Source organism: Vanessa tameamea, chromosome Z, assembly GCF_037043105.1.
Source record: "Vanessa tameamea isolate UH-Manoa-2023 chromosome Z, ilVanTame1 primary haplotype, whole genome shotgun sequence".
NCBI classification, from domain to species: Eukaryota; Metazoa; Arthropoda; class Insecta; order Lepidoptera; family Nymphalidae; genus Vanessa; species Vanessa tameamea.
The window spans coordinates 12234622-12251626 of NC_087341.1; the positions used below are offsets into that span (position 1 = coordinate 12234622).

Below are 17005 nucleotides of genomic sequence, written 5' to 3' on the forward strand. Positions count from 1 at the left end.
ATTATAATTTAATTACACGTGTATAAAAAAATTAAAATTTTTCTTAGATTGTAGTAATTTCCATTGTCATAATAAAAAAGAAAAAAAAAGAAACACTTTTTGATTTTACTTCTATTTAAATATTTGATAGAAATATATTATTATTAATAAAATAGATTATTTTCCAGCCTAAATTCATAAAATACTGATGATCGTTACTATTTGACCTGAAACGGTAACAACAGGATTTGCTTCGTACGAAACAAGTAGTAGTTACTTTGCTAGTGGTATGTGGGCAATGCTCGGCATGCGTCACAGCACGTGTGCTACTCCGAATATAAATTAGGCTAGTGGTGTTGGGGCGGCGGGCGGCTGCACCAACTCCAAACGCCGGAGGTGTCGGTGTTGGAACGGCAGATCAAGCGTGGCCTCCGATCGTTGTGGACCTGCTCACAATCGCTCTACAGAGAAAGGATCGACTCGAGTGCTTCTTGCGACATCCGTGCCCGAAAAAATAAACATGAGGATACTACCCCTGTGAGTACATTTTCTATGTATTTATTTTTTAATAAAATCCTATTATTATATATATTATTTTCATATACAGTATACCTGTATTGCCCGCTTTGCGATTGCACTTGCGATTTCAAAATATTGCAATAAATTGTTTTCAATGAATTGGTGAGTAAAATTCACGATAAACAATTATGCTTCATTAAAAATACTAAACTATATATATAATGATCAGGTAGGTTTTGAAAGTCAAACGGTCCCTACAGCTTAGCGATAAAATGTACAATATAACTTTTAATTATTAAAACTAGTGAGAGGTATGCAAACGAAGGTCTGCTTATTATAGGCAACAAAATAACGTGTTAAACAAGTAGGTATTGTTAAGAATCGAATACAATTGACATGTTAATAAATATTTGTATATATGTAAGTATCGAGCCTTTCTAATGACGAATGTTAGTCGTCGAAGTCGTCTCAGGAGTTTTGTCCATGATAGTAATTCATCGCCAATCTAGAAACATTTTTTTTTATATTTCACATTGTGATGAAGTGTTTCTTTTTTTAAATCAATTTTTTTAATGCATATTTTAAGGCCTGTTTTATGTTATATCGGCATCACATCCGTATTTTTATTTAGATGAATAGATATTCTAGGTCGAATGAGCTTATCAGATATGTTTTCAGTTAGCATTCTCTTCTGTTCGGCGTAAGATCAAGTTAGTTGAATAATACAGTCACGACCGTAATGCTAATGCAATAGTAGAAAAATGTTTCTGATTCCTCGTTTCATAATGCGTGTCTTATAAACCTCATTATATTCTATGGGTCGACCTAGTGTACCAAACCAATTATTTTTTTAAATTAATGAGGCAAATCTACGAACCGGTTGCCCAATCAGTCGGTCTCACATTAAAAGTAGCTCTCGGAAGCAATAATTAGATTTTATAATAAATTATATAAAGTAAGTACATCCATGGTATAACAAGGGAATTTTGAGACCACCAGGTCTTATTAATACGTGTCGCAGTCATCCAACACATCTGTATAATGTAGTAACATTATGCAGATGATTGGTTGGATCACGAGAGCAGTCCGCATTTTTCATGCAGCATGAACTGGCTTTTAACCTTTCAACTAGTGTCCTCATTTTAATAAAATAACCGCATAATTAGCTTTATTGAATCGCGGTTGCTAATTTGATTATATAAATCTTATTTTTTACAAAATAATACATAAATTAGCAAATAATGATTAAAACATTTAGAATTATTTCTCGTCGACCCGTAAGACAATTGTAGACGAGTATTTATTTTATGTGTTACTTGTAACAAACGATGAGACTTTCATTTCGGATAAAGAGTAGATAAACATTTGTAACATGCAGCGAGTATCCGTATCCGAGTTCACGAGATCGCTTATGTAAACGCGCTTGATTTGTTCGAAAGTACGCCTTTAAAATTGTTTAGATATAACGCAATAGATTATTATCTTCGAGTGTTGTGAAATATAAGAAATATTTTTTAAAATTATAACTTTAATTTAAAATTTGCCTCTTTTCTATAAAACAATAACCTTTATTTTTGATACCAGAAAAAAGATTCATTTAAAACATAAATTGTCGTTAGAGTTATAAAATTATTCAGCAGAAACGTTTTTCTGAACCATAATTTCTATTTACATAAACATTATATAAAATAATTTGTATTTATTTTTAATTGAAAAAAATAAATAAAACAAAAGTGAGTACGTATAATATGTATATTGAAAGTTTACCTATGAAATAAATAAATAAACAAACACCAACAATCCTATGTAACAAACTACCAGCCGTGAATGTGGTTACTTCCAGTTGTTGGCCTCAATTAATAAAGATTATGTATTAAAATAAAGACACAATTCACTTTATGTTATTTTTAAATTAAATAATTTAAGTTTTCAAAAATAATATCATTTTTTCATACAATTATATGTGACAACTGTTGTAAAAGCAAAAGATGAAAAATGTAATGATTAAACTATACAGATATATATAAACCTGAAAATGCTAAACGAACTTTCCTTAATGACTGAATTTCAACACACGGCTTAAATTACAATAGAAAAAGTATTGAAATTTGAAGATGACCTTACTTTGTAATGTAGAATCGAAATTTGTGACATTCAGATTTTAAGGAGACATCCTCTCAATCTACAACGTCATCCAATCGATTCAATCAAAGTTTATTTTTGAGACCTATATTGTCCTAGATCAACTATGTGATTGTTCATAAATATTTTATTGTGAAATAAATATAATATATTACAAAGTCTTAGAACACCGAGACAAGCGACGGTTCATTAATTGAATCATTATTTGGCAGTACTGACCATTAAATTCAAATATATCATATCGTATATTGAGCAATTACATCGTTTCGATTTATAGAAATTACAAAAACAAAATTGTAATATCTTTGTGCATATAATTGTCGAGCTCGAAATCCACAACTCACGCAAGCGCAACACTGTGGGAAGGTTCACGTGCATGATACTTCACACGAATGTCTCAATTTATTCGATAACATCATATTGCAGTAGATTTCATAGAAGACAATAAGCTTGAGAAATTTAACAAATCTTTTGAAATTCTCTAAGGCGATTATCTAGAACCAAAGTTTCGTAAAAATATTTTAGAAATTGAGAAAATCCTACTTATAACCCAATGTGCGTAACGCAGCTGATTCGTTATACTTAGGTAGTGGACGCTGCAGCGAGTCGGCTACCGCATTGCACCGCGATCGCGAGGTCACTCCAATGCTTACCATTTCTGGTTTTGCGAATGACCTTGACTTGAATTTTGGGTTGGTGTTATATATTAGTATCACTTGAACACATACCACGATATGTGGATGCGTACATGTCGCACGTATAGAAAGTTCAACTTTTTACTATGTGACTTGAATCTGTAACAAAAGCGATTTCCAAATTTACAATGCATACGTCATGAAAGAAGTTCAATACGTTGTCTATAACGAGTAGGTACAATTTCGACTTTGATGAATAAAACATATTTTATTGTATTCATGTAGATATTTTAGGATTTCTTATGTGCCCATGTTAGAATACGAATGGAGTGATTTCCCTTGTTATAACGTATTTGTTTTGTTTCGTCTTTTATATAAATTAGAGAAAGTTAAGGGAGATCGCGATAACACAATCGGAAGCGGATGCGGAAATTGCTTAACTCCGTCAGATGCGACCCTGCGAAGAGACCTGTTACTCAACTATCATAAAACAACAAGTTGACCTTTAGTTGTCAACGGCTGGAGGCTTTTACGCACTCACGTCCCATGCGCGGGTTCGAAGCGCCGACATACCAACCCACCTCCAAGCGACATTCACCGAACCTCTTATTACAAACTCGAAGTTCGATTTGACATTTAAAACCATTTCGATATTTAGCACACATCTCAACAGAATCAACTCAAAGAATTTTTTACTAGGAAGAATACATTTGATTCATTTAAAAAAAAAATGTCGAAATCCTTGACCTTATAAAGCAATAAAAAGAATCTTGTTTGTCATTTACGTGAATAAATTAAATAAATCATTTGCTAAATTAAATTCACAAATTAACTATTCTATCTATATGCATCTATGTATGACGTATCAACATTTTACATTGCACTATGTATCCTTTATACTAAATATTTAGCGACTACATTAAAAGGTTGAATATACAAGGACAAAATTGCAAAACTCGGATCAAGTTTTATCTTATAGTCGATTAATATACCTAAAGTCTTATTTGTGAGGTAAATTGCTAAATAAAATATTCAATCTACGTAGCCGATTCAATATGATGTACATATATATTATATGATATACACTATTGAATAATAGAATTACGAGTATGAAGATGACATTTTGATCTTAACGTCTTTCAGCTAGCTAAGTGCAATACTCACTTTTACTTTGTGTGTAATATCGACATTTCGCAATCACCAGGTTAACGGTTCGTATGTGAATAATTAAAATTTAAAAAAAATCCTCTTCTCTTTTTGAAGAGAAGGTTTAATGCTTATTGTACCAATTTGTTCCCATATTGATTGGTGGATATAAACGTGGCATTTTTTTACTGACACATTCTTTCCTTACGATTTACAGACGAGAGCAAGACGATTCAAAGTACGAATTAAGCACATAAAAATTCACTCCTCAAGGATTGAACCCGCAATCATCGTTTAAATTTTGCGTGTTCTAACCAATGGGTCATCTAATTACATATAAGTATTTTAGTAAATAAATAAGTAGGCCTTCAATATATTTTTTTCCCATTAACAATCAAATTATTCCTTTATATTATATATTTCTAGATATAGTCTACTAGACAATCTACGTTTCCAATGACCTAAGAGCTGTCGCATGTCTATGCTGATTGATTGAATCTTCGTAACTCAAAGAGGCAATAACAGCCTGTATATTCAATGATATAAGGATGTCTATTGAACAACGTTTCCTTTTTATAAACTTTTGATCAAAAGTTATAATTGAATGTAACACTTTCTGTTGATTACATCATTTCACATCTGAACAGGTTGATACATCAGCTTGTCTGTTAAATAACGCGTTGCCATTTAAAGATGGATTAAACAATTTATTACATTCTTATAGTAGGGTCATGAGCAAAAATGTTAAATTTTATTGTTGATATCATTAAAAGTAATTTACAATAAGAGACATTCCTATCACATAATATAACTAATTAAGATAATAATCGTTATGATTTGTTATGTACATAGGTATATGACCGTCAAAATATTTCTCTGAATAGTTTGTTTAATAGAAGACATACTATATAAAGTAATGATTACCCACATTTTAAATAAATTTAGACGACGTTCCTTCTCTCTTTATCAGGTCATCGTCATCCTCTTTATAAATTTTGAAAAACAAGTTAAGTATTAATAAAAATTTTAAATTTACAGGATTGTGTTCATAGCCTGCTTGCTGTATCAGACGGCAGCGCGACCACAGGATGATTCTGAGCCTCGATCCGCGTCCAACCGTGGTTTATTGAAGAGAGGTCTGGTTAGCAAGGCCAAAACCACTACCACCACGGCAGCACCACAGGTTAAAAACTTTTTTTTTTACATTTTTTTTGTAATTAGATAATCTTACTAGCTAGAAACGTTCATGTTTTTTATATTTGAAAATGTATTTTGTATGACTTTCGAAAGTATGATCTTCGTGTTTTTTTTTTATATTTGTCTCTTAATTGAACAGCTCTGAGAATATAAATTACAAGAAGACAAATGCTTATTAAATTCAGATACATAAACAAATAAAGTTTTTAATGATTTTAAAACCGAAGTAAAGTTCAAATTATATAAAATTGAGAAACAAATAACATTTTAAAAATCATTTTTCGTATACTGTTTTGGAGCAAATTTGGAAACTTGTATATACTAATTATTATTTTCGACGAGTCTTTATAAAATAAAATATAAACTTCCAAGATTACATACGCCATATCAATGCAACAACTTGACATTGGAGTAGTAAAAGGTATGGAGATAGGCCATTCTCAAGGACTAGGTAAATTGCTATTACTTTTATGGAAATACTAAGAAGTAACGTAATCATTTCCTGTTCACTGTAAGATACATTAAATGTACATAAATAGATTTTATTAAAATATTAATAGGACATTGTTTTTAATCTTTTGCAACCTATAATTAAGTTTTATTCGTCAAGTTCACAATAAGTATGAAACAACAGTACATACCTCACCACATTGACTTATTTTGGACGAGCAACACAACTGAAGCATAATTATTAAGGGCATTGGCAATCCACAAAATATTTTTGCAAGATGTCATTCATCATTTAGTTCAAGGCGAGTTTGACTGGTGTTCGATGGACGGGTCGCCTTCGCAGCGACCTCAACATGGGTTCCTTTTCCTCGGTGGCATTTCTACATGCGCCTTAATAACGCACTTGTATTGATTGAACTGGTTCTCGATGGAAATATTGCGACCGCTATTGGAATGTATGCAACCTCTTTGTGGGCTGTGACGTATTCAACGCGAAATGAAGGCATGCGCTGAACAATGATAACTTTTAACATTCGAAGGTCTTCTAGGAACGTATTCATGTAATTTTTAATATTGTTTTTGTAGGTATGTCAAGCATTTAACGATCGTTTCTAGAATAGGCTCTACGTAAGATTGGTAAATGCTAAATAAAATAAACATCGTTAGTTATTATAATTTAATAAATTTATTTACTTTCAAGCTAATATTTAGGACAAAACGACGCAGCCGTATTGAATTTATTGTAACTTTACACAGCTTATGAAACTTTCCGGGTTACCGCAAACAAGCAATCCTCATTTTATAGCTCCACTAGCGGTTCCACGTAGCTTTGCCATCGTCGTATTTTAATATTTTATACAATGTTATATATTCAAATGAAAATGTCCGATGCCTATAGACTATGCAGCTTTAATTTGGTGAGAATCAACCGAGAGTTTTAAGGAAATACAAGTTAGAAGCAGTTGTTGATATAAAAGTAAGAAAAAGAACATAAAACGACACATTCTAAATTAAAATTATATTATTTTTCAGGAAGAAGAAGAATACGAGGATGAAGCTGAATACCCAGAAGGTGAAGCTCAGGAACCCTCCACGGAGACACCACCTTCCTCCACAGAAGGCAAAAAGTTAGTCGGAAACGGCATTCGTCCTTTCCGAAGTAACACTGATTTATTAGAAGCCTTGAAGAGACGACGTGCCCAAGTTGCGGAAGGTACAGTTACATACAAACGCATTCGCATAATTATCTAGTAATATTTAAATTATGTAATAAAACCAGTGCAGAGTAATATATCAAAACCAACTCGGGGTTTTTCATATAATCACAATATGATTAATTGCAAGTCGTTCAAAATGCCCTCTAATATTAAGGATTTATTTTATGTTTTAAAATAATCCTGTATTAAAATCAACTTGACTGCCTTGCACTGTACCTTGAGACATACGCTCTAAATTATAACGAAGCGGAATTCTCGTATGACATCAATCATTTATCTATTTATCTTTTCAGCTAAAAATCAAGGTAACTCCGCTCCTTCCGTAGCGCAGCCTCTATCCGACGGTCAAACGGAAGCCCCTGTCAAAGCTAACTTCAGTAAGAGTACAAATATTGTTATTGTTCATTGATTGTCCGTTATTTAGAACAGAAACATTTCCACGGTATCATTCTTATTAATTTTACGCTCTTTACGATGACTTACAATCAATTATTTTGTTAAATCTCAGTTCATTTGATGATTTAAAAAGACAAAATAACATTTTCTTTAAACATTACACAATTAAGTTTCATGTTTTGTTTAATTCATCAGGCAAAAAACGCTTCAACACAGCGACGAGAGAGACAAAGACCGATGAAGCTCCCGCACCAGCACCCGCCAAACCCAGCAGAGGTCGTTTTGGAAGACGTACGTATCATAAAGCCTTATAGCAATAATTCCATCAATTGTATTTTATTTATTCCATGTAGTCAATTGAACATTTTGTCTGTCTGTCCGGGGGTAATATTTAAAACAAATTAAGATTACTCAAATAACATATTTATTATAAGGAGTATTCCAAAGTACTGTTGAGTCTTTATTACATTAAAATCGGTTTAACTGTTCGCTATTTTATGCTTATCTATATTTTATATAAATTGAAGTTTGCTGTCTGTGATTTCAAAATTTTTTTTCAAGTTAATAAGTGTATTGCTAATATAGTATTTTCGCCACATAATCGTTTATACAATAATTTATTTATTTTATATGAATATATAAGTAATTAATGTGTAAAATAATTAACCTGATATTTTTCTTGCGCAGTAGAATAAAAAAAAAAATTCGAATACTTCGTCGGAACGTATTTTATATTTTAAAAAGTTGCTTAACCTTAATGCTGGTTATTATTATGTAAATATTTCCTTCATGGTCCCCTGCGCCTAACACGTGTTTAATAAAATCACTGTTCGAAATAATATTGCATTATTTAGGTTAAAAACCGTTCTAGAAGAAAATAAATTGGCATATTGACCGTGGCGAGTGTTGAAAATAAAACTATTAAGCAATTATAAATTGTGATATAAATAACCATAACCGAATAATTTGTCCACATTGTTAAAAAAAAAACTATTTCTTTATCTAGCAATAAGTACATTCGGAGCAACAAGTTCTTCAAATAACTTAAAATACTTTATAAAATATAAACAACGTAGAACACTAGCCATCATCAATCATAATTCGATATAAAAAAATATATGTTTTGTGTAATTAGTCACATGCATTGTTATTGACGGGGTTAATTTAAATGTATATCAGATAAGTTATTATCGTAATCGCAATCTCGAAATATGAACGAAAAGAAATTTAGTTTAAATTATTTTTTATTTATATAACTTGCAGCATCATCAAAGTCTATCCAGGAAGTTGAGCCTGAAGAACAGAATGACACCACTCCCCCAGCAAGGACTGGCAGGACATTCAGAAGGGGAGGCAATTAGATCTTCCATTTATCCCTACTATCCCCCCCATATTCCATCCTAATCCGCCCAAACCTCCTCAAAATTAGTGATATCACTGCCATCAGATATTCTGGTCTGAACTCATCAGCTCCGATGAATGAAGAAATGATTTATATCTACTATTTGTAAATTATGTATAAGTAATTATAATAAATAATTTTAATTTTTTATCTTTTTTTTTAAACGAACCTGTGACTATCGATATTTGGACATAATAAAGAAAACCAGTTGTTGATTTTAAACGTGATTTGGTGCAATCATTTACAAGTTATTAAGTAAATTAATGTTTTTGCCCCACCTAATTACGTTCTATTATTTATTACTAACTTTGGTTGGATGATAGGTTTTCTTAAGCGCAACGAGTTTCTTAGGAGTCTTGTAATATAAATGGACGTTAGTACTATCTGAGTGGCTTGAGACGTAAAATACTTTTTTTTAATCTTCCCTTCTTAAATTTGGGCATGACGTCTGCGACTACTTCAATTTTGAAAGGGGTGGTAGTCATTAGCGATGAAATATGGAAGGACTACCGTATAGACCCCTATACGGTTGGTCATACGTTGTCAAGATAGAAATATATAAACTAAAATTTGGGCTTCAGCAATATTAGGGTTTTTTTAGATTTGGGCTAAAATATGTAGTAGATAAAACTCAGCAAACTAAGTGCTTTTCATTTTTCGAGATAGTAATTTCTGAATTGATTTATTTAAGTAAGAATCTAAGTAGATAAATAAGAATAATGTAATTTTAACGTATTTGTCAAATTCATCCTAAAATTTAAATGTAAGTTCGTATGAGGTTTCTTTCGAGTTTAATGATAGTAATTTTAACCATCACAAGTATTTAAATTCTTTATTTAAATAAATTTGTTGAAATAAAGACAAAGAATTAAATACCTCAGTATTGGAAAAATGAGACCACTGTCCACAAAATGATAAAATAGCTGATTGCAACGGATTTTCGTCACAAAGTGTATTCCACGCGGTTGAAGCCGCGGGGTTCAGGTAGTAATAATATAAATAAATTTGTGTAAGTAACCTATCCTACATAGATGCTACATCGCACCTGAATATGATGTATATATTATTTGAAATATCTTACAAAATATAATTATTTATAAGATTAAGCGACAAAATGTCTACTTAGCCCTACCCATTTATTACACCTTAATCTGTTAACGTTCTCTTCGACTTCTCTAACGTTTAATTTATCTTATTTATTGGCTAATACACACTAAAAATTTGTATTCACGTGAAAGATCAAGATATTATGAAAAAAATATATATAACTGAAAAAGTAAATATTTTTTTAATTTCTTTTTTATTCGTTTTTCCAGATATTTTTTTTTTTGTATTTTTTTAAAGTCATATATTTTCACTCTACGTTTTCACAAAAGTAGTTTTAGGCCTGAATTACATTTATCATCATCGATACTCGTTTAACTAGATGGTCTTAGATACAAACCTCTCGCATCGTAAGTAAAAGGCTGCGGTGGCTTTCACATTCTTTCAGCTACAAAAGGATGCTATCGTTTTATATGGCTTATCTAATTACAGTCGCAGCTGATCTCATGTAGTTAAGCATCCGTTCACATGCATTCCTATTAAGCATATCAAATATGTATAATCATATTCGTTAATGGTCGTAAGCATCCCTTTACATTTGTCATTTATTATCTGTACACATTTGAATAGTGCCACATGACGCATCTAAAATATACACACATGCGAAATGTGAATTAATGCATACACAAATAAACGAACCAATCTTATAATATTATATTCTAAAATCTTTAAATTTATTTGTTTCTACGTAATTTTTTTTTTAATGAAATTAGCTTTTTTACTCTTGAGTACTCTAGGGTAATTTTTTATTTTTTTTATTTTTAAAAATTAAGATTGTATTTTAGTCTAAAAATATATATATATATATTTTAATGTAAGTAGCAACAGTATATTTAAGTATACTCTACAGAGGTGTCACCGAACAAATAACAAGTAACCATAAAATTAGTCGCTATATATAGTTTATTATTGTATATTAAAACTGTTATTTTCCTTAATTCAGGTACAAGTTGACGTAATTATAATCCTCGTAACAGATAAGTCATTATAATAACAAACTACAATCTATTTTTCACTTATTTTATTGTACAAGTAGAGAGAATTACAATAGGTTTTTATAAATATGTAATGTAAACGATTACATGATTGAGTTTATTTTGGAAGTACTCGTGTAACTTCAGCAAGTGGTGTTGTGTAAGTTCCGGGCTTCACCAAATTCACTAGTTGTTCGGCGATCTCAAGCCCTACGCGAATCTGGGCCTCTTTTGTAGACGCTCCTGTAATATTTTATTGTTACAATTAAAAATAAATCATACTAGTTAGGCCTATTAAATGAGGCTTAATATTTTTCATGGATAATTTTACAATATTTGAAATTCATTAATTTATTTATATTTAAAAACATTACTTACTTTATTCCTTCTATTAAGTTAATTTGATCAATATAATAAGAATTTACCAAGATGCGGAGAAGCAATAACAGCTGGATGTTGAATAATTTCTAAAGTCAAAGGATCCGTGGGTGGTTCCTGTTCGAATACATCGAGAGCTGCACCGCTAACCTGTCAAAACATATATAATACATTTAGTTAGCATACATAAGAAATTAATATAGGAATATAGACTTTTCGTGCATGATGTAAATGCATTTTAAATTTAAAGGCATGTTACTGTTAAGATAATCTCTTTCATATAAAGTTGGTAGGTAGGTTGACGGGAAAATGGGTCACTTGATAGTGAGTGGTCACCATCGCCTATAGATAGTGGCAACGTAAGAAATAATAACTATTCCTTACAACACCCTAGTGTAGGCAACTAAACTATACACTCGCACTGTTTGACTATAGAATATGTGATACAAGTAAGAACTTTTATAGGTATAATCATCGATAATCGAAAACAATTTAAGAAAATGAAGTCAGTTTTTTATTATTTATCAATTAAAAAGGGAACAATCATGACTTTCAAATATCATTTGAGGTTATGAATAATTTTGTAGTGAAATAATAAATTTGTTTGGAATTAGAATAAATGTTTGAATATTATTACCTGACCAGATTTAAGTGCTTCGTAGAAATCACGCTCGTTGATCAGACCACCTCGACCTACATTAATAATTTTAACGCCTTTCTTGCATCGACTCAAGACACTACCGTTGATAAAGTCTGTAAAATAATAGACAAATTGTATATAATTATGTTCAAATATAACATGATATTTGTAGTTTTGTTGCGTGCATTTGATCTATGAATTTAAAACATTACGATTTTACGATATTTAACATTTTGGAATGTTCACTCGAAAATGGGTAAACTAATAGGAAGTTACAACCGTTCTAGACAATGGAATTTTGAGAATCATTAACCATGCTTTTTAAAAAAAAAACATTCTAGAAATGCCCCAAATTAATGAAGGAATTACTAATATTCCTATTTACCCCTCCTTTTAAGTTCATCACTTGTGTTAGGAGTGGGGACGACAATAGCCCAAGGGGTTAGTATCAATCCTGCGACTTTTTAAATCGCTAGGCAATACAGGCGATCCCTAGCGTCGTCAATGCGCCACCATACTTGAGAACTAAGATTTTATATCCCTTGTGCCTGCAATTATTCTGGTTTACACACATACCAAGTGTTTCATTTTGGGGATAGAATATGACATTGACGTTCGTACCTACCCAGAGCATCTTACAAAACCCTAGACTAAAGACTCTGCAGCGAAACAACTTTCGGGGAGGAATACATTTAAACGCGAATAATATCTTGTATCGAATCGAATTGTACAAAAAAAAAGAAGTATTGCAAATTTGCAACGCAAGCCAGGCATTTTATATAATTCAGTTAATTTCTGCTTCATGTTTTTCAGGATTTAAATTAATATAACAAATCTATTTTTATATATATCTATTATTCAAGGAAAAAATATTGAGCTATTTAAGATAATTTTGTCTTAACAACAAGGATTTTTAGATAATTGATAAGGAAAAAAAATAAAGTCCCTATCTTAATAACAACGATACCATTTTAATCATTGATAAGCATGAACAAACATTTACAACTGAAAAGAAACATGTTTTCTTATTATCACTTTGGTATATAAAATAAATTAATTTTAAGTAATATACTGAATAGTTTGCAAGCTAATATATATAATTTAAATGTTTTATTTTGAGCTAAGTACAGAAAACAGATTTACGTACCTACTTACCATAAGCGTACTATAATTTAATTCTAAAATAGTTTCCCGAATACTGATTACGAACTATATTTAATGTGTGACTGAATTTCAGCATATTGACATATGAGACACGTTTAGAATGAGCGCAAATACAGGAGCACCACCTTCATACCTAAGAGCTACTGTTGATAATTTGGATTTGATAGTTAAGGTTTAAAAGATTGTTTAATCATTCATTTAAAAAGATAGTCTCAATTTTATGAAGGAATTTGTCTTACTTCTCGTGGAGTCAATGAGTGGAGTGTGTAGGGTGATGTAATCAGCGAGGGGCCAAATTTCGTCCAGCTCCATCTTTGTGGTGTTGAACTGTGCGCATTGCTCAGCTGTCACGAATGGGTCGAAGCCGATGGTCTAGAGAAATGAATAATTCGTGTTCGTGAGCTAATAAAATAAACGTACGTATACTTAATTTTTAAATTACCCCAAATTTATGTATTTAATTAAAATTTACATACATTTGAATGAAAAAATAGTACATTTCGCATTGTGTCTCAGTTAATATTTGACGCCTCATAATATGGCGAGTTCATATTGATATGTACCTTCATCCCGAAAGCATTCATTCGGATTGCAACTTCCCGGCCGACCCTGCCAAGTCCTAAAATGGCCAAAGTTTTGCCATTTAACTCTGTGCCAGTGTGCTGTGTACGCTCCCAACGACCAGCTCTGAGTGCTGAAGCCGCAGGAACTATGTGTCTCGCCAAAGCCAGTGTTAAGCCACAAGTCAACTCGCATGCACTCATGGCATTCGCACCCGGAGCACTAAAACGTTTAATGTTGAAAAATAAATAATGCCAGCATAATTTTAACTTTTGGGAGATTTTCATCAGTATATATTATTTTTAGTATAAATTATTTTGAACCGCTGTCTTGTTAACATGTAATATACAAGCTAGGAAATATTATTAGCAATGACAAATATGTATAATATACATATTCAGAAAAGTCGTGTCTTATAGTAATATTGATTTATGGTCACACTAATGATATTCCAAGCGATTTAAGCGGCCACATGTTCTTATGATAAGAGTGCATTGACTGCAACATGTGAAGGTTATCTTTCAATGTAAATAGTATTGATCTAAAAAATAAGTATGTGTAAACACGATATTGAAAAAAAATCGCTTTGCATGTTTTTTTGTTTTAGTAAGCTAATGGCAAGCGGAAAGATTTAGAATAAAATCAACGCACTGCTTAAAGAATAATCCTTTAAAAAAATAGCACACAAATAATCACAAGAGCAGAAATAGCAATAAATAATAATTTGTCTTATTTAATTTATATATTTTTCAAAATTAAGTAAATGTCTTACTTAATAACACCAATTCCTTTCTGACCCGCAACTGCAACGTCAATATTATCAACCCCAGCACCCGCTCGGCCCACGACCTTCAGCTTAGATCCCGCATCTAACACTTCTCTCGTCACTTGTGTCGCGGAACGTACAACCAGAGCTTCATGGTTCTACAGAAAGTATTGTTAATACAAATATCGTTCTAAGCCGAGAACTATTGTTAGAAAAATAATAATTCCAGTCAGTTTATATGAATGAGAGTTTATTGTAGTACAAGAAATGTGACTGTTCAGAATCTCGCTTTAAATCCAAAATAAAATTATTTACGTACTTTTTCTTGATAGGGCTTTGGGGAGGAGCCACTGGTATGTACGTGACCCATTTGTAGGCTGTTTAAGGTAAAATGTATTTGAATAAAAATACTCACGGGTATTTCCTTTAATAATTCCTCTTTTGTTATTTTTGCTTTCGTCGTCACTTTTATGTTGTGCGAATTGAGAATTTCGGCGCAATTTGCACCAACTCCATCAACTATCAAAACTGATTTGATATCGAGACCCATACTTGTTTCAATCTGTGAATGTAAAAATGATTTAAGAAATAACGCCAGAAATAACACTAAAAAATAAAAGTATTTGCAACGTGTAGTTGTAGTTTGTTATCAAATTTTCGTTCTTACATCAGAGTTTATAAAACTTCCGATAAGCGTATCTGAGCAAGAGGATCTTAAGAACCATTAACCAGTTATTCTTGTAGAAAGTGAAAGCAATTTCACTTTGCTCTTGCACTGTTGCAAACTATATGTATGTGTGATGTAAACTTATTAAAGTTTGACTTTAAACAATGAACTATGCTAAGAATTAAATATTAATGAAATTATTATATTCTGGTATTGGAGGCCAGGAAACTCGAAAAAAAAACATCGACGTTCAATAAAAGTCCAATAGAGAAGGAAAACGTGTATTCGCTATTAAATTAAACGGTAGGTACTTGCTCAGGAGAATTATTCATGAATGTAAATCATGTACACCCTCAAGCACAAACGCTTTATGAGAATTTAACTAAACATTATAATTTATCTATATGATGTAATTGAAACTGTTAATAAGTCTGAATTAATTAAGCGGTCTAAAAAATAGTTGTACTTACTATATAGAGATAATACGTAAACAGTGCTCACCGTAGCGTGGTGCGTTAACGACTGACGATATAATGGGTCAATTTGGATGTACGAAGTCGTCAGGCAACTCAAATTATCTCAGCAGACTACAACAGAGCACGTTTGTATATTGGCTATGGGAGGACTGAACTAAACGCTTCATAGTTGATTGGAATTCATCATATCACCTAATGTATGAGATATGTTATATTGCATCATATAAATGGATTTATTATTTATTGATATATTTATTACAATATTTTAAACGTACTTACATAAATTCGTCCAACATTGAAACCGATGTTCTATATGTTTTGTGGTCGCCTTATTATTTAAATAATTTGTAATTGTAAATAGTTTTTAGGTCGCGGCTTAATAACATTATAATTGTTTCATTTGTATTCAGATTTATTTTAACTCCGTATAAAAAGTTACAAAATATCTTATTTAAAAATATTTATATCATATAACTTTGCACTATACATACACTAAGTATTTCTGGTCACGTTTTCATTTAATATTTTAATTTCCTTCCTAATAATTTATTGTAAAACAAAACAACAATCGTTGAAAACTAAATTTATTAAATGCCGAGAAAGTATACAAATAAGCAAAAAACTATGCTATTTGTAACATAAGCATACCGTTTCATTAGAAAATAAAAACTGAGTACAGATTATTTCTTATCGTTGAAGTTGTAAGCAATGGTTGGCAAGCAAAGACTTACGGGATTTGATTCGATTATACGTGACATATGTGGGATAGGTATTAATAAGTAATTGAAGATGGTGTTTAAATCGTTTTGAAATCTGTTGCTTTGTAGTAAAGATTATGTCAATCGAAAAAACATCAAAAAAGTTTTTCCAACAGCTAGACATAAATCCGAAAAGCAATCAACACCTATTTGAAAGGTGAATAAATATTCTATTCTCTATTCTAGCGCCAAATGGTGGTTATATAATACAACATAAAACGAAAACAAATACTGTCAAGAACAGTATTCAAACACTCGCAATATACTAACTTAAAAATTAAGCGAAATAATGTATGCCAGTATGTAATGTATACTGGCACAGCTGTAGGTCACGAAATTAATGAGTGTTTTTAAAAAATAGTGTGGCATACCATTTGCTTAAGCCTACCTCTTTAATGTAAGTCCAGATTTGTTATTAAAAAAAAAAAACAGGC

At 31.3% G+C, this 17005-nt stretch overlaps 2 protein-coding genes across 2 annotated transcripts; one reads left to right on the forward strand and one right to left on the reverse strand.

Annotated features, from left to right (window-relative positions):
* The first annotated feature begins 322 nt into the window (after window positions 1-322).
* LOC113401398 (uncharacterized) lies at window positions 323-9233 on the forward strand. Its single transcript, XM_026641310.2, has 6 exons — window positions 323-516; window positions 5460-5604; window positions 7101-7281; window positions 7579-7662; window positions 7877-7972; window positions 8945-9233. Exons 1-6 carry the CDS (start codon window positions 500-502, stop codon window positions 9040-9042), a joined length of 621 nt encoding a protein of 206 aa, XP_026497095.1. The 5' UTR covers window positions 323-499; the 3' UTR covers window positions 9043-9233.
* Window positions 9234-11193: 1960 nt separating this feature from the next.
* On the reverse strand, window positions 11194-15961 carry LOC113401390 (D-3-phosphoglycerate dehydrogenase). The gene is made up of 8 exons (XM_026641298.2): window positions 15808-15961; window positions 15086-15232; window positions 14677-14828; window positions 13907-14126; window positions 13583-13715; window positions 12177-12292; window positions 11587-11689; window positions 11194-11404 (listed from the first exon to the last, which is right to left on the reverse strand). The coding sequence occupies exons 2-8, from the start codon at window positions 15218-15220 to the stop codon at window positions 11280-11282; spliced, it is 984 nt and encodes a 327-aa protein (XP_026497083.2). The 5' UTR covers window positions 15221-15232; window positions 15808-15961; the 3' UTR covers window positions 11194-11279.
* Window positions 15962-17005: the final 1044 nt, after the last annotated feature.

Coding starts and splice junctions, on each gene's coding strand:
- LOC113401398 (XM_026641310.2), top strand. Junction 7,282..7,578: donor ACGTGCCCAAGTTGCGGAAG/GTACAGTTACAT, acceptor TTATCTTTTCAG/CTAAAAATCAAGGTAACTCC. Junction 7,973..8,944: donor CAGAGGTCGTTTTGGAAGAC/GTACGTATCATA, acceptor TATAACTTGCAG/CATCATCAAAGTCTATCCAG.
- LOC113401390 (XM_026641298.2), bottom strand. CDS start 15,220: ATGGGTCTCGATATCAAATCAGTTTTGATAGTTGATGGAGTTGGTGCA. Junction 13,716..13,906: donor TGAATGCTTTCGGGATGAAG/GTACATATCAAT, acceptor TCATTTCTCTAG/ACCATCGGCTTCGACCCATT. Junction 11,405..11,586: donor TATTGCTTCTCCGCATCTTG/GTAAATTCTTAT, acceptor AAAATATTACAG/GAGCGTCTACAAAAGAGGCC.